A 17,030-nucleotide genomic window follows, 5' to 3' on the forward strand; every position below is an offset into this window, starting at 1 on the left:
CGTTAGTTTTGCTCCACAGGAGTGACGAATGCCCGCCCAACGTTGTGTGAGAGCTGGAGCTTCAAGGCGCAGGGCCAGGGAGGAGCTTCGGGGGAGGGACCCAGGGACCCAGGGACCCTCAATAATGACATATGACATAACCCCCCTCACTCTCACCTTGACGACCACCACAAACCAAAAAAAAATCCCCTGGGGAGAGCTACCTTCCCGCTCTTATACACGTACACACACGTACCTAGCTGGTGAAACTTCTTCTTGTCCTTCACTTGTTTTCATTTCACTATACCTCTGCTCTCACACCGTTTGTTTTCTTACGCAGTAATCCTTCCCAGGTGAAAAGTCACAGATTCTAGGGTTCCATTGATTGAAATCGTCCCACGCCGCGTCAAACAATTTGGCCAAGAAAGTCTGTTAGAAGACACAGGACAAAGGAGACAGAACAAGACAACTGGGGACAAAACCAAGGTATACTTTGCCTTCTGTACGCTGCTGGCACCGAGTGCCGGGTGAGCTGTCGAGTGCCAGGGAAGAACATTGCTCTTGTCCTTTCGACCTTCCGGCCCACCATCAGAGGCGAAGCTGTTACAGAACAGCGAAACCGCGTAGGAGGGAATTCAAAATGAATACGTCCAGCACCCTCCGCCTGCTCCGGCAAATTCCTCGTCTCAACAGCCTCCGCTCCGCTCCCTCAAGTATCGCCTCATATCCATCACTCGTCCGACCTTTGTCCTCCACGTCCTCCCGTTCCCTAAGAGTCACGCCTTCCCAATGGGAAAAAGACGAACAAGATCCATATCATAAAGTCTCCACCGAAGCCACGGGCACCTCGGCCGGCCCCCATGAAGGCTCAGCCGCTCGAACCGATCGAGATATCGTGGTCGAATACCCAGCAGAAGAGGAATTTCCTCGGGACAGGCCATTGCGCGGGAGAGGGGGCATCCAATATGTTAGGACGTTGCCGACGTTCAGTCTCGAGGGGAGGACGGCCGTCGTGACGGGGGGTGCGCGAGGGCTTGGATTGGTCATGGGCCAAGGCCTGGTTCAGTCAGGTGCAGATCTGGCGATTGTCGATTTGAATAGTAAGCTTTCCCAAACCCCATTCAACACTTTCTCTTCGATCCAGGAGAATCCTAGCACGTGCGAGTCAGTGGGTTGGATGACACCGAGATTTCCTACACCATAGACTTTGTCGGGACAGGAGGAGTCTCCCGCACTCTCACGGCTGTTTGGTGATACTTGGAGAGATTGCTGTGTTAATTCCTCGATCGAGTTCCGAGCAGCACCCCGGAGGGACCGGCATGCTAACCCATCTTATTCCAAATAGAGGAGGAAGGCGAAAAACAAGCCGCAGAACTGATGTCGATGATGTCCAAGGAGAACACAGACAGCGGCTCCGACGACTATATCCCCAAGGTGACTGCACACTATGCCGATGTATCTGACCCAGAATCCGTGAATGCGTGCATCGCCGAGATTCTCAAAGAGCACGGCAAAATCGACCACCTGGTGACCTCGGCAGGATTCACCGAGAACTTCTCTGCTGAAACTTACCCATATGAGCGCATAAAGAAACTTTGGGGCGTGAACGTCGACGGAACATATCTGTTCAGCACCGCCGTAGGAAGGCATTTGATGGAACGCAACATCACCCACGGGAGCATTGTCATGATCGGGAGCATGTCTGGCGCAATTGTCAACGTGCCGCAACCACAGGCCCCATACAACGCGGCAAAGGCAGCGGTCAGGCACCTCGCCGCCAGTTTGGCCGTGGAATGGGCACACGCTCATGTCCGGGTGAATTGTATCAGCCCTGGCTACATGTTGACGGCTTTGTACGTGCCCTGTTTCCTCTCTGTGATAGTCCGCCTGACGAATCTTCTAGGACCCGCAAAATCCTCGATGACAACCCAGAACTCAACAAAACTTGGACATCCTTGATCCCGGTCGGCAAGATGGGTTCTCCTGAGGACCTCCAAGGAGCTGTGGTATACCTGTTGAGCGATGCCAGTCGGTATGTCACGGGCGCAGATCTGCGAGTGGACGGAGGGTAAGTTCTTTTGCATCCCCTGTTTTGACGTCTGCCCTCTGGATCACCCATGTTATTGCTTCTTTTGGTGGTCTAGTTCGCTGACTTCGCAATCCGCAGATATACCTGCACCTAAAAGCGCTGATCTCCAATGTCAAGTGGAGATGGGCAAGGAAAAGGCCGCCATGGGAACATGTCGTTTGAGCCTAGTCTATACGAGCTAGTGAATGCCGTTTCAGGTGCCCAATGCAGGTGTGAAGAAGGGGCACAAATTGCAAACGCATTGTAGGTCATGTGCGAGCTCCTCTTGCTCCCTTAGAAATAGGATCGGGGACAATCCGACGCGCGGTGCCCGTTAGCCGACTGTAACCGCGATTCCTGGCAATTTGAAGTTGCGGTAGGAGTTGGAAAGCCTGGCGAATCCCCGGTGGTCAGGATAATGAACAGGCAGCTGAGCACAATATTCACCCCACGTTTCACGGCGTGGTTCGATAGCGTTCGCAATCCATTTATGGCACAGCCTAAGGCCTCAGCCTTTGACATGATCGACATTGGAGCCATAGTCACATGGAAGTGAGGCCCTACCAACCGGCATCGAACCGAAATTCCAGGAGGATTGGGCATCAAAAACACTCCGGAAATCATTGCGGTGAGTCTTAGGGGCGAGACCGCGTGAAAGCCAGGGTGATCCAGACCGCCGCTCTTGATCAAACGTCAAGCAACAAGGCGAGAAATGTCGCTACCGGGAATTTTTGTGCTACATCCACGGTATAGCAGCACCTTGGCGGCGAGGTCGGTAGCGATGGACTTGTGTAGAAGGCTGGCCGCAGCCAAGGCTGCCGCTAAAGTCTCCGAGGAAGCAAAATAGCATGTGGCGCATGCGAGATAGCCGTGATTGGTTCAGAACAGTCATATGTGATAATATTCCTGATAAGATAAATAAGGAAACAAGGAGCTGATCAGGAGTCCGCCAAAGGTAGGGCCGAGTGGAAGCGGCGTGGGGAAGGTTCATGGTATCAGGGGTCTGGTAAATAGGAGATCGGCGACCAACGAGGGACGCAGATGGGACTTTGTGTGCCATCGGTAGGATTAGTTAGAGAGGATTCTGTGCAGCTATGTGAGATACCACTGCCCTTGTACATGGTTGCACATCCGGCACGGAAGAAAGGGGGCGACCCAGCAACGTGGATTGTGGGTTGTGTGATAGCGCGTGGGAGTCGCTGCAGGACTAAGCCGGGGTTGAAGAATGATAGCAAAGTGGAGAGTCGAGATGGAAATGGCTTCCTTGGGTACTTTAGGGCATACAGCAGTAGCGTCGACCTGGGGCCAGGCTGAGGTGCTTTCGTCCGAGTAGTACACATGGTGTACCATGGTGGAATGCAGTTGGAGTGAGGAGCTTCAAATCGAGGCGAGAGGGGTGGAAGACTCGTACGCTACCAAAGTAACTAGTAAGTAGCTGGCTGGCCGGAAGGCAAAGGAGACGGTGGGCCGCCAGAGGGTGCAGGTACGTACCCATGGATGCAACGTTGGCGAGATAGGTACCTGGAGCTACCTATGTACCTAGCTAGGGAGAGACAACGACTTGAGTCGTGAAGCTGCGGTGTGAGGCAGGACGACGACGAAGATCAAGGCGGAGGGCCACAAAAGAGACCAATGACAATCCGCGGCCAGCCCCCATGATGCTTGCAAGATCTGGCCCAACTTCCCTTACCCAAGTCCTTTGTATTTCTCCGGCCCAGAGCCAGACCAGCACCGTCTCATCTCCCTCCTTTCATTTGAGCTTGACTTTACGTACAAACAAGTCCTTACCGAGGCCCGTCAAGTATAGTGATTGGCCCTTCCGTCCTCGTTGCCGTTTAACCGTCTGTTGTGCTTGGTGTGCGAGGTACCGAGTCCAGCCCATGTAACTCCCTCCATCCTGCTAGTACCGACGCTGATCAGCGCGTGTTCTCGATTTTTCTAGTGTCCCACCTGGTCCATGACAGTGGCTCCATTGTGGCCACCTCGGACCTTCGTGATCGACCTGCATTCGTGCCAGAGAGAGCGCTACTCATGTGTAGCTCGGCAGTGACTCGTGGGCAGTGCTCTGCAGGTATTTTAAGCCTCACTCTCTCGGTGCCAAACCCAGCAGGAGATTGATCCGGTTTCTGGCTTGGGCTCAAACCAATGGCGAGCAGGTGGAAGCGCAAATCCACCCATCTCAAAGCAGATGCCCTCTGTCTCTTGCTGCCGCCTCTGTCTCTCTCCGCTTTTCTCCTCCTTTCGCCCAGTCCTGTGGTGGTGGCTTTTTCTTCTTCTCGTTTCTCGGGGATGATGCTTGCTGACTACGACGGATGTGGTATTTCGTCCCGCCCACTTTTCATCGACCATCCGTCAAGTCACAAGTCACCCCCAACGTACCACAGACAAACCGCTGGCCATGAGGACGTCCTTGGATTCGGGACGCGGGATGCGTTGCCCATTGGCAGATTGCACCGGCCCATGGTGAACAGATGGAACAAATTGTGAGCCCACATTCACTCCAGCCCAATCGCGTCATCCCGTCACTTTCTGCTCGTCCCTCAATGCTCAATGCCGTTTTGCCCACCATGGAGCTTCGGAACTCAATCAGACATCTTTTCACTAGAACACAAATCCACCCCCTGTCTAGCAGTCTTGTTCCCATGATCACCATGGTTCCCTCCTCTGGACTGTTCCGTCTCCCGATTCCTGGATCCCACCCCAGGCCTCACCCCAGCCGATGTCTCTCATAACCCCTCTCCTTCCGCCCGTTCGTACATGAAGCTCATTCCCCTTGGTCCACACCCCCAACGGATATTTTGCCATCTGGGCCTGGTTCCTGCATCAACATCAGTCCCTCCTGTGAACCTGAAGCCGTGTTTCAGCTTTGGGCTTCTGGACCGGTGCTCGTTGGGGTTTGGGGTCGGCTGACTGCGGTTCTCGAGGGCCTGTCCCCCCTTGCTACCCACTCACCATCCATCAAAACGACATTCCAGCACCTGTCTCGACGTATCACTTCTCCTGTCCGCCTCTGCTGCTTTTCCATTGATCCCTCACCTCGTCTCCCAAGGCCAATTCATGCTGGCCGTCCACCGCCATTCCCGCGCTAGCTCCGTCACCTGCTCCCCTTGACCGCGGCCACCTGCTTGTCACGACCGTCACCCACGTTTGTACCGTCAATTCGCCTCCTCCCGGTTCCGGCCCAACTCAGGGCATTCAATCAACCGTCCCCGGGAGGGCCTTCAGCTGAACTGAGCCCATCTCGTGTTTAGTTGCTCAACTCAGTCACTCAGGGCTCCGGTTTTACCCAACGGATGCCTTCCGCGCCGCCTCACTACTGGCTGTCACTGGCTTCCCCCGTTATTTTAGGCTTTCGGCAGCGGGTCCCAGACTTTCGATTTCTCACCACCTACCCAAGGGTTCCCATGCCCAGGATCAGGACCTGACAGTTCTTCCCATTTTTACTGTACCACCCCCCAAAGTAGTGAGCCTCCTCGATCGACGTCGCCAGTGGCCTTTGCTGTTTCCAGCTCTAGCGGTGATCTAGCTCAACCTCCAGCCAACTTCCACCCGTCCTGAACAGCCGGGCTACTTACGGTTACACGCACATTGGACGTGCCGCGGGAAGGGTCTGAGCAAAAAGAAACACAAAGGCAAAAAAATCTGCTTTTCCCGGTTGTGCCTTCATCTATTCTTACACACCGATCTTTGGGCTCCTCCCCGCCACGAGACGCCCGGGTTGGTGGGCTCCTCCTGCCTTTGCCGCCTCCCAATTTCCCCTCCACCACGCCTACCGCTTCTTTTCCTCCTCTTCGAGTCTTCGGTCGCTCAGCTTTCATCGTGTACCACTTTGCTGGAACGAAAGGACATGGTTTGGTCAAATTGGGGCTTGATCGTCCGGCTTCGTCCAACTGCCACCGACGGAGACGTACCTTGACAGTCGCTTGTCATGACGGCCGTTCTACCCCAAGGACTGATTAATGCCAATCCCAATGTCCAACAGTATGCTCTCGATGATTCTCATGTCGACATCACAAACGCAGAAGTGCTCAGCAAGTTTTGGAAAGGTCTGTGTCCTCCAGGAGTTGGGAGACCAGCAAATGCTGATCGTTTGTTAGTCTACGCAATCCAAAGCGACGCCACCCAAGACAGCAACTCTACGAGGTTGCGAAACCTGTTCTGGAGAGTATGGAGCAGCCCGGTCCTCACCCAGTCCATGACATCTGCACGACTGATGCGTTTGTGGACTCAATGCACTCAAGATTTCGACTTGACCCCAATTGAAGACAGTGTGAGGCTGCCTCACCGACTTATCACGCAGGTACGCTTGATCCATTACATCATATGTAAACATTCCTGCTGACTGGAATGGCTCAGGATTTGTCTACTTCTAACCAGACCCCAACCACACCCTCTCCATTGTCGCCTACCTCTGAGTTCCGTCAGACATCGGATTCTCCACGAAGTAGGCCAAGCATTGCACCCACGCTGCAGGATTTCAGATTCCCTTCCGTGACGGCCGACCCAGCTGACAATCATCCCCATGGCTCCCTCGTGCAACCCGGTGGACATGGCCGAAAGCAGTCTGAAGATACTTCGGGGTCTACATCTCACGCCACTTCAGAGTCGTCTGCGCGACCGACTTTGAGCAGAACCACTAGCGGTGGACGACAGAGAATGCCTGTACTAGCCACCGCTGGAAAGTCAAGGACAAGGCCTCAAATCCCACGAAGAAAGTCCAGTTCGCAGAAATCTCCAGGCGGCCCCAATGCGCCAAAGTCTCCTAGGGCCCACCCAGGGCCTGCCGCGACTGATGTTGCAATGCAAGACGCCGGCGGACTTGTAGGTCGTCTCGCTGCCAGAGGGCCCCCTCCTGGCTTGCCAATTGCGCCTTGTAAGTATTTCTCTCAGCTTAAGGGGGTGCAAGCTGACGACTCGAGTGACAGCAACTACCAGCGGACCGGCTTTCGCTCTTCCGTCGGCCTCCTCGTGGCAGAGCGTGGACTCCACTCCTGACCCTCCTTTGGCAACCACTGCCCCTTTGCCTATTTCTTCGGGAGAGTTGGTCGATCCGGATTTCCGAGGCAGATTCGCCGAAACCCAAAAGAAGCTGGCCAGCTCGACAAATCTTGCGGGTCTAAATCGAATCAAAAAGACAGGTAGTGTTGTCCGATTTGCAGATGAGCTGCCCCAGGAATTGCGCAAAGGAAAGGAAAGGGAAAAGGAAGCCATGGCCCCGGTTCAAGATGAAAACCCTGGGTCTTCACGACTGCGGAGGAGCATGTCGAGTGAAGCTGTGTCCGATGATGCCGATGACGATGACTCGTCTTTGGAGAACATGCAACTTCCACGAACCAAGAGCCAGCTCAGCCTTCTGATTCAGACCAGAAGAGATGAAACAGGAAGCTCGGATATTGGCCCTGCCACAGAACCGCAGGATTCCAAAGGAAAAGAAAAGGAGAAGGAGAAGGCCCATTCCAAGGAAGAAGAACTGCTATCAATGGGTCGACGGGATGGCGTGACAAAGGCCGGTGGCATCCAGGTGCGCAAGCAGCACCGGATAAGCGAAATCGAAGATCCTGGCTCCTTGTCACCGTCAAGCCCAGAGCCTTTGTTTTGAGCCAGCCTTGTGGCGAGGACCCATCGAAGACGTCCTTCTTTTGAGGCAGACATGGGCGTCCTTGTACCACGACATGACGTTACGACGAGACGACCGAATAAAATGTGTATCAACAATACTATGGTTTGAGCAGCAAGACTATTTCCTAAGGGACCCCCTATACACGCGGCATTCACTTTGGGAGCTGCGGGCCTCCGCCCTACGTTTTCTGGAATAGATTGGCTTATGGCGTTGATGAAGCATTCGCTCGAGTTAACAGCACGAGAGCATTTTGAACTATACTGGCACCGAGTTGCCCAATGGGGAATGAAATCAATATTTAGCTTTTGCAGGTTTTGGATACTTCATGCAACTAAATGATGACCCGCAGGTACGCTTCGCCATCCCAATCCATCTGATTTCCAGCGGACGATCTTGCCCAAAGACTGCACGCAGCATGGCGACATTCCCTTTTGCCTTTTCAACGCATCTCCTGACTGCGCCGTCCGCGGGAGGTAAATGTTTCCGGCCCTTGCCTGTCCGCGCACCTTCGAGACTACCCACCATAATGGACCGAGAATCATTCCCTCTTGTGGCCTTTCCAAGTTGGACCAATCGCCTTTGGGTTCAATCACCTAGCTACCTAGCCTTGCCCGTCTACTCTTGAGGAAGTGGTCGGCATTCCCCTCTTTATGGCGACGCACTCAATCTCCTAATGCCTTGAAAGGTAGGCACAGAGTCTGCGCCTCGACTTTGTGAAATGCAGATGCTTGGAATCAAAGAGTAGGGACAGCCAGAGCCCGAATGAGGAGTGAATAGTGCAGCGTTGACCTCTTCAGAAGACTTGGGGGGAGTCTTGTGTAATACTCTGGACCGGCCGAAATATCAAAGGACAGAATTGCTGTCCGGTGTTTCCATGGCGATGTTGGCGGTATATTACCGGCGCGTAGGCGCGGAAGTCCAAGGTCCTATGCATCGCAACAAGGGGCGGAAGTAAACATCATATCGACTCAATTTTCACGAACCATTCCCATCGTTTACACTGTAGCCGAGAGGTCCTGGAGCCAACAGGTGACAAGGCCACGAACGTTCATTGCTGTGGTCTTTCGTAGAATGGACATCGTCCCCCAGGATGAGGTGATGGGTGAGCGGAGTCGAAGAGGCTCGATGGGTTTAAAATTCAGAGACCTGAAAGACGGTGCTCATATACCCAGCATATGGTCGAATTTCGGACGTAAATGGCAAATTGCGAAAAACGCGCTGTTGGCGGGGTCTTCAGCGACGCGTTGATTGGCTCAACCAGGGCCGTTTTTTCTCCGCGAACGGCACGTGATCGAAGTTGGAGAGCTCGGCTGGCCGCAAACTGCGGTTCAAAAGACTGGATCTCGCCGCACCCAAAATTTCAACCCTGGACCGCCGTTTGCCCCAGCATGAGAGGGGGCGCATAAATGACGGGGATGCCATTGCACGCATCTGGGATCTCGCACCTCAACCTAATCAGCCTCCCAAGATCCTCCATTGCCCATGCAGGGCTCGACGTTGGAGAAGCTGGCGTCGTCGTGCGATCGTTCGCAGTCAATTGGAGAAGCGACTTAGGAGGGGGAGGAGGGAACCCAAAAGGCCACAAAGCCCACTGGATGCGCATTACCCTGCGCGGCCCGCTTTTTGGTCCCTGGCCGGCCACTCAGATGGCTTTGCCGCCTCCAAGGGATCCGTTGGTCGGCCATTCGGTGCAAGCGAAGACAGCGCCAGGCCAAGGGTGTGCTCTGTGCTCTGTGCTCTGTGCTCTGTGCAGTCACCGCCGCAGTCTCGCCAGCACCAGAGCGAAGAGGGTCGCAGGAACTGCTTGCTGGTTCAACTTCTTACAGAGCACAACAACCCTCCCCTCGCCAGTTTCCTGCACAATTCCCACTCCCCCAACGATGTGAATATGCCGTTTCCCATGCTGGCACCCTGCTGCGGTTGTTGTCTGTCTCTGTGATCTCCTCTGGCTTTCGCAATACCCGCTTCTCCTCCTGTGAGAGACACGAGCGAATTTGTAACAACCCACCCACGGCGCGAACTCTGCCTTTCCACCACCACTCCTCTGCCTGCCCCCGTACGACATGTCCCACATCCTCTGACCCTGCAATGACACTTACACTGCTCGATAGAAACGTTGCCACGGCAAGGAACCCCCCAAAATGAGCCCTCGACGCTCATCCCGTGCTCGCTCGTCGCAGCAGCCCCCTCTCGGTCCCAACCACACAAACTCCACCACTTCAGTCAACTCCAAATCCGATCGAGATACTCGAGCCAACCATCGGGCAGCCTCTCCTCGAGGACCCTCCACTCAACGATCCGATTCTGCTGATGGCGCAGACTCCTCCTCGCGGGCCGAGCAAATCGCACCGCGTCGCAGTCGCCGAAATGGAGATGACAAAGAACAACTAGTCAAACAACAGGTTGATGATGAGGAAAATGACCTTGACCCTGCCGATGAGGAAATCACTCGCTGTATCTGTGGGCAAGCCGAGTATCCTGGTCCTTCGCCTGCGCTGCGGCAACAGCAGACAAACCCCGACGTCCTCACCGATGACACGGGTAATTTTTTCGTCCAGTGCGACAACTGCGGTGTCTGGCAACACGGTGGTTGCATGGGTCTGCTTGATGAGTCGATGCTCCCGGATGAATACTACTGTGAACTGTGCAAACCAGAATACCACAAGATCACAAAATCTGCAAATGGGTGAGCTCTATCAAACCCTTACGCTTTGAGCCCCTCGGAATGGCAGTTGCTGGAAGGAGTTTTTTCTCTCCTCAACTTTTCATTGTGGTGGCTATGTATTATCGCCTTGTTTGCCAATTCTGTCAAGGAACGAGACTGAGACAATGCATCCAACAGGCCAAAATCTTCCCGTTATCTCCCTGTTCCGGAGACCAACTCCAGTCGATCCTCTCCCTTATCCTCAAATCCTGAAATGGGCCGCAAGAAAGAGAACAAGAGCAAGCAGTCCGACAGCACCAAGAGAAGGGCCACTTTCAACAGTCGGGGTGCATACGACGAAGATGAGATGTTGAGGAGAGCCATTGAAGAGAGCAAAGAGATGGGCACCCTTGGGAAACGGCCAAGAGACGAATCAGAAGAGTAGGACGTCCTATGATCGGGAGCATTCCTTGTTGCTAACTCGGGACAGACACAAGGGTACTTCCAAGCGACAACGTACAGGATCCAACTCCTCAGGGACAGTCTCTAAGCGCAGCGAATCACCTGAAGCAGCGGTTGATGACCCATCCAGCAGATCAACCACCAACGGTCGAAATGCATCACAGAAACTGAGGGGAACTGCGGCTCGAAACAATCGCGAGAAGGAGCTTCGAGAAAAGGCAAAGGAACAACAGGCAGCCCAGCGGGCTGAGGCGGCGAGCAAACGTAATGCTCGGTCAGAACGAAGAAGGGCCGATGGTGAGTTACCCCCACCTCCACAATTGGAAGATATTGACCGGTGAGGCAGACTCACCCCCTCCCACCCCGAGCCTCTCTCCCTCCAAGGGAGGACAACCCAATGGCAAAACAAAAGCAGACACGCCCCCGTCTGGACGGTCGAATCATAACCATAATCGCAAGCCGGGCGGGCGACTGCCTGCGAGGCGAGGAAGACTTGGTAGAAATCAATATACGCGGGACCAGATGAATGGAGAAGACGGGGACCATACGCCTCTGCGGGACGGATCTCACGATATCAACGGCCACGACACCAGAAATGGAGGATCCCCATCTGGTGCCGATAGGAAGGGAAGTGCAGGGGGCACGGGTGGGGTACATTGCATCAACGGTGAGAGTGGACGCAGTTCAAAGGCCAAGACACACCCGGCGAGGACGAGTCTCAACGAGATGAAGAGGCGTGTAGCGGCGATTCTGGAATTTGTTGGCCGCATGCAGACGGAGCGAACGACGCAGGTTCAAGCGGCGATACAGGTGAGCGGCGGCAGCGGCGGGAGTTCCAAGGGCTCGATGACGCCGAACGGCATAAGCAAGAGCTCGAGCACTTCGAGCTCCGCCGGGAGCGCCCTGCCGACGGCGAGCCTGGTGCGGGCTGTCGAGGCCGGGCTCAAGGACGTGAAAGAGAAGGACGACGACAACGTGGTGTCAATGATGGACGAGAGAGAGTTTGCGACGATGGGCAGTGTGGATATGATGGAGACGTTGACGAGGGAGTTGGTCCAGTGGCAGAGTGTCTATGGGGTCTATTCGCGGTGACAATGGTAATGGTGCTCACAGGGAGAGCAAGGTACGAATGAGCCGGGACCAATTTAAGGGCGCCTATAAGCATGACGATGATGACAAGAGGGTATTTGTAACGTGTTTACCGGCTTGCACAATTGAGGGATTCCTGCATGGCGCGGGCATGAACATCATTCTTGAATCTGGGGTCTGGGACGGAGTCGCATACCAAACATGAGATTTGACGACCGGGGGGAAAAGTGCATAGTTTGGAGTTTTTTGGGCTGTGCTGGATCCTCAGACACCCATCTGACGCTTTGACGCTGTGACGTTTTAATGTCGAGAAGAGGAAGAGTGCTTTTTTTTTGTGCGAGCCGAAGCATTGCTTGCATTTTGCTAGAAGCACCGGCTTGGACCAAAAGAAGGATCGCAATGGCATGGAGCGTGGGCGTTGGCATGGGCATGCGGCATGGGGCATGGGGCATGGTATTGCCATAAAGGGCACCCAAAAATATCCCCGAAATGACGTCGTCTTTTTTTTGTTCTAGAGTCACCAGAGTTCAACCTTGTGAGAGCACAACCGAGGAGTGGAGTCTCTTTTCGTATTCTAATCCGAGCGTCCAATCACGCTTGTGGCTTGTGGCTTGTGGCTTGTGGCTTGTGGCTTTGCTTTCTCGGTGGTGTCGGTGAGGCAGATCACGTGTCAATGATCCAGGGTACAAGGACATCGGTCCTACTCCCGTCCTGGTCGCCAGGAGACCGCGGCTTCAACGGTTTATCAGCCTTGATTATTCAGCCACGGTGCCCCGCCCCGGCGTCGCAGGACGAGTTAACGAGCAGTAAGTGGTGGCAGCCTTGTGTCGACCTATTCCGCTGCCCCCCACTTCGCTCAGGCGTTGGCTTACGGGCTTTTTGTTGGCTTACACCCCGTAGCTACTGGGAGTGAACTGGGCTTCTTCGGCCGAAGGGGGAATCAGCCATTATAATTCAGGATTCGGTCCTTCCACAGGCGCCACCGTGCGCTGTATTCGGTACACCGTACACCGTGCACCCTACGAGGACACACACGCCTACAGGACCTCGCTCCGTGTACCTACCTAACCTACCTACTGTACGTACCTTGCCCTCCTGGTTGCCACCTTACCTAACCTCTTAGCTGCTAGGGCACACTAGGTGCCAACGACTGCATCGCACCGCCGAAGGGCAAATCAAAGCCGCCCAGGGAAACCGGAAGGAGTCCGTACCTTCCGCGTATGCGTACCAGGGAGGGCGTAGAACCTTTTTCCTCCTCCCCGTTCGGACTCCTTTCATTCCCTGACCTGCTCACTCCTTGCTCACCACTTGCTCACTCCGTCCATCTCATCTGCGAAGAAGACACGGCAAAAAAGAAGAGCGAGAGCGAGAGCCAGAGTAAGAGCCAGAGCCAGAGCCAGAGCCAGAGCAAGTAAGGAACCCCGTACGTTGTTGGCTCACTCTATCCATCATCCATCATCCGTCGCCCATCAGCCATTGATCGCTGCAACCTACTATCCATCCGTCCATCTGCACGGTCCTCGCCTCAGCCAGCGCTGGCCAATTTCACCCCGTCCGCTGGGAGAGGGGTCTCTGCCACCAACGAGCACAGCACGGCTGCCCCCCTCTAACTTGATCAGGGCTGGTTGAATTGGGGAGAGCGGAGGACGGGGAATCTAGAGCAGCGGACGAACAGCTTCTTGCCGGTACCAACGGGCTAAAAGCGAGCAGAGCAATCATGGTCGACCGCCACGACGACGATCGTGACCACCAGCGCCAGCGGCACCCTCTTCAACGCCCACACCACCCCCAGGTCCAAGAGGCAGACACCAATCACAGCCGCAACCATACCCAGAGCGACAAGACCCGTGGCCCGCGAAAACCGTACGTCCGACTGGTCACCGACAAGCGACGGGAGCAAAACCGGCGCGCACAAAAGGCTTATAGGGAGCGACTGAAGAAGAAACTCGAGGTCCTGGAGGAGCAGGCTGCTTCTACTTTGTCCCACCCCGGCCAACACCAACAGACCCCGCGAAGGCCCAGCCATGAGCTTATCGAGATCTCAGGCACAGAAACTCACATCCAAGACGATGAGGATGGACAGGGGACCGTCAATGTCGATCTTGTGTCTCCCGCATTGTCGTCTCCGGCCAAGATACCACACAGAGCCACCGGCCCAACTGGTTCGGGCCCGCGGGTGATAAATCTGGCAGAAGCATTTGTCGCTGCTGGGGACTTACCGTTTGGACAGGGTGCCCTCCCCGGCATCCAGCTTCAAGTAGGCCCCGATACACCGGCGACCGTAACCGACATCGACGAGATCATCGATCATACCCACGATGACTATGGCGACATTGACCTGCGGCAAATCTGGGCTATGCCACACGGACCGGCGCCTTCCCAACCGTCACACCAACATCATCCTGGCATCTCGCGCGGTTCGACGACTCTTATGACCTTGACCCCTCAGCGAAGCCCGAACGGCCTGCAGTTCTTCACCCCGAAGCTTACCGTGGCAGATCCATACATGAATCACCTGCACCTCGTCGGCGAAGGCAATGTCGAAGCCTCACTCGCTGTTGCCCTTTCAATCGGCATCAGCCGCAGCCAGTACTTGAACGACCACCCATCACATTTCCCCGGCTGCTACGTCGCGCTCAACAAACCTGACCCGAGCTCCCCAACAAACTCATCCTCCCCGGTGACAGTGAGCTACAAGTTCGCACACACCTTCATGAATGTCACGCCGGAGCTGCAAGAGCATCTCGAGTCAGTGAAGCCGCCCATGCGCCCAACGCCCGCTCAACTCTTAAATCCACACCCAAGTTACCTCGACTGCCTTGTATTCCCGTATTTCCGTGACCATGCAGTCCAGGCATCCGTGGATGGCATCCTGGACCACGCAGAGCTGTTCATGGACCTGATGCACGGTGGGCTGGTATGCTGGGGCGGCATGTCGGGGCTTACGAACAGGCACGGGAAGTCGGTCAAGAGCGGGAAGAGAGGCATGAGCGACAGCGTCGCCTGGAACACGAGAAGTTGGGAGGCTAAAAGATGGTTCCTGAAAAAATGGACTTGGCTGGTCGGCACAGAGGAGGAAGAGGAAGCGAGGGGTGATGTTGATGGCATCTGGAGAGGCAGTCGGTGGTGGTGGGCCATGCGCGGCGAGGACGACACCGATGAGGAAATGGAGGAAACGGACTTTGGAGGTGCCCGAGTGAGCGAAATTGACTCGGCCAGCCATTGTGTGTGAAGGTGGTGGCTTGCTGGAGGGAGGTTGCGACAGGTACCTGATACGCGTGCTTACCCAGGCGGGGCCCAACTGTACAGAGCCGATGGCATGGTCATCGACGTTCTCATCTCCACTGCGTGGCTTTCTCAGGTGGGCGTTGTGCATCTACCTTCGGTACTATCGAATAGCGCGCGAGTGGAGGGGCCGATCTGTCTCGAGGCTTGAGTTTGCAAGCCGAGAGGAACCCCATTCGACAAGTTTCTGGCTAAGAACATGGTGGAAGTCACCCGGACCATGTGGAGGAGTGTCCGAGATCAACCTCAGTCAGCCGTGGACGCCAACCCGTCGTGCCCAAATGCAGAACTTCTTCTGGCAATCGTCAAAGAAGGAATGATTGTTCAGCTTTGAAAGTCTCCGGGCCAATCGAGGTCGAATGTGGCCGGTTCCCTGTTGAAGCACGCTTGACATATTCCAATGTGAATGGAATTCGTATACCCAACCCAGAGATATGTGAAATGTGGAAGATGCAGTGCGTGCTGGCTCGACACACTCAGCGACAGGTGGACTCGCTTTCTAACATGTGGTGAGGCGGGGACTAGCTACTGCTCGATTTCCAACGGCGTCGTGACTGGCCTGGCTCCCTTTTCCGTGACGAATCGCGAGCCACAGCAACTCGTATCTACCTGAACACGGAGTTCTGAGGTACCACATTCGCAGCGAGACGTTGGTAGCCCCAGTGGCTCTCGCTCTCAGGTGCCATGCGAAGGAGGTATCTCCGCATATCACGCAGCCCACTCGGAAGACGGAGTGCTGGTGGAAAACAATGATAGAGTGCGAACAACGACCCTTGGCGGAGAAGTGGTAACGAATCAATCTAGACCCAGTGCAGCAAGATAGAAGGAAGCGCTAATGCAACCAAAGATTTGCCGTGCCTGAAACTGCGAGACGACTAGAGCCCGGCAGGTTTGTGCACAACCTTTTGGGCGAGGATTGGCAGAAGTGACTTTCTTCGACCATCTCGCTGAGGCAGCCGGTTGGTTGCTCGTGCAAAATCGTAAGTCATTAACCTGAAGAGCTGCAGGTGGCATTGGGCGGAACAGCGTTCATCGTCCACTTGCAACCCGTGTACGGATCTCCCTTGGGTATGATAGGCCGGAGAGTGGGAGTCATTAATCTCGAAACAACTCCATTGCACAATGCCGGTATGACGGATGCGATCTCAAAGTGAACTTGCTTCATGTTTACTTGAACGGGTAAAGTTCGAGAACATTCGTCTGAACAACGACGTTGATCGACAGTGGAGCTGGAAGATGGCAAGTCACTCGGGTCCCCTGAGGAACAATGCAGAGGACTTCGGACAGTTGTTCCTGCTGGACAAAGAACCCCATGAGGTGGGCGGGTATTTTCCACAGGGATGGGTTTCCATGGTTCGGGCGTCTGAGGCGCATGCAGGGCCTTGGATTTATCTGGAAAAGCGTCCCCCTGCCGATCTTGGTCTTCAAGCCTCATCCGTCATCACTCATGTCTCGTTCCAAGTAGCGATGATCGTAGCCGTACAAGGAAGGAGCGCGAGGAGACCACAGGGTGCATATCGACAGCGCCTTTGATGGCCCATGCAGGTAGTCACGAAGTCTGTTAGGGGTCGATTCAGCTTGAGCCCGAAAGCGCCCGCATAAGTGAGCAGAGGGAGGAGGCGGACAAAGGAGCATGGAGAGACCGAGACTGCTGATTCAGAGGGGCACGCGGCTGAAACCCTGATGAGAGGGAGGAGGATCTCGTGGAGTGGTGTGGGAGGAGAAGGCCGGGGGGATTGTGAGAGCAAGAGTCGTGCGTTGTGCGTCGTAATGCCCCAACACCCAAGAGTGCGGTGAGTGCCCCGAGGAAGGGGAAGAGGAAGAGGACGAGGAAGGCCTGCAGTGACCGCGGGTCGGCTATGCACAAACCAAGCGTTGGATGA

The 17,030-nt window shown here is 55.1% G+C and overlaps 4 protein-coding genes across 4 annotated transcripts; all 4 read left to right on the top strand.

Annotated features, from left to right (window-relative positions):
* The first annotated feature begins 168 nt into the window (after window positions 1-168).
* Window positions 169-2,918, top strand: PV07_07318 (uncharacterized protein). Its single transcript, XM_016394386.1, has 4 exons — window positions 169-1,079; window positions 1,325-1,832; window positions 1,883-2,047; window positions 2,147-2,918. The coding sequence occupies exons 1-4, from the start codon at window positions 620-622 to the stop codon at window positions 2,160-2,162; spliced, it is 1,149 nt and encodes a 382-aa protein (XP_016247805.1). The 5' UTR covers window positions 169-619; the 3' UTR covers window positions 2,163-2,918.
* Window positions 2,919-4,540: 1,622 nt separating this feature from the next.
* Window positions 4,541-8,572, top strand: PV07_07319 (uncharacterized protein). Its single transcript, XM_016394387.1, has 4 exons — window positions 4,541-6,093; window positions 6,145-6,347; window positions 6,404-6,920; window positions 6,973-8,572. Exons 1-4 carry the CDS (start codon window positions 5,976-5,978, stop codon window positions 7,644-7,646), a joined length of 1,512 nt encoding a protein of 503 aa, XP_016247806.1. The 5' UTR covers window positions 4,541-5,975; the 3' UTR covers window positions 7,647-8,572.
* A 627-nt stretch (window positions 8,573-9,199) lies between these two features.
* Window positions 9,200-12,404, top strand: PV07_07320 (uncharacterized protein). Its single transcript, XM_016394388.1, has 5 exons — window positions 9,200-9,723; window positions 9,779-10,353; window positions 10,510-10,752; window positions 10,802-11,070; window positions 11,120-12,404. The coding sequence occupies exons 2-5, from the start codon at window positions 9,809-9,811 to the stop codon at window positions 11,863-11,865; spliced, it is 1,803 nt and encodes a 600-aa protein (XP_016247807.1). The 5' UTR covers window positions 9,200-9,723; window positions 9,779-9,808; the 3' UTR covers window positions 11,866-12,404.
* A 405-nt stretch (window positions 12,405-12,809) lies between these two features.
* On the top strand, window positions 12,810-15,721 carry PV07_07321 (uncharacterized protein). Its single transcript, XM_016394389.1, has 2 exons — window positions 12,810-12,940; window positions 12,993-15,721. Exon 2 carries the CDS (start codon window positions 13,580-13,582, stop codon window positions 15,092-15,094), a length of 1,515 nt encoding a protein of 504 aa, XP_016247808.1. The 5' UTR covers window positions 12,810-12,940; window positions 12,993-13,579; the 3' UTR covers window positions 15,095-15,721.
* Window positions 15,722-17,030: the final 1,309 nt, after the last annotated feature.

The sequence above is a fragment of the Cladophialophora immunda genome, assembly GCF_000835495.1.
Source record: "Cladophialophora immunda strain CBS 83496 unplaced genomic scaffold supercont1.4, whole genome shotgun sequence".
NCBI lineage: Eukaryota > Fungi > Ascomycota > Eurotiomycetes > Chaetothyriales > Herpotrichiellaceae > Cladophialophora > Cladophialophora immunda.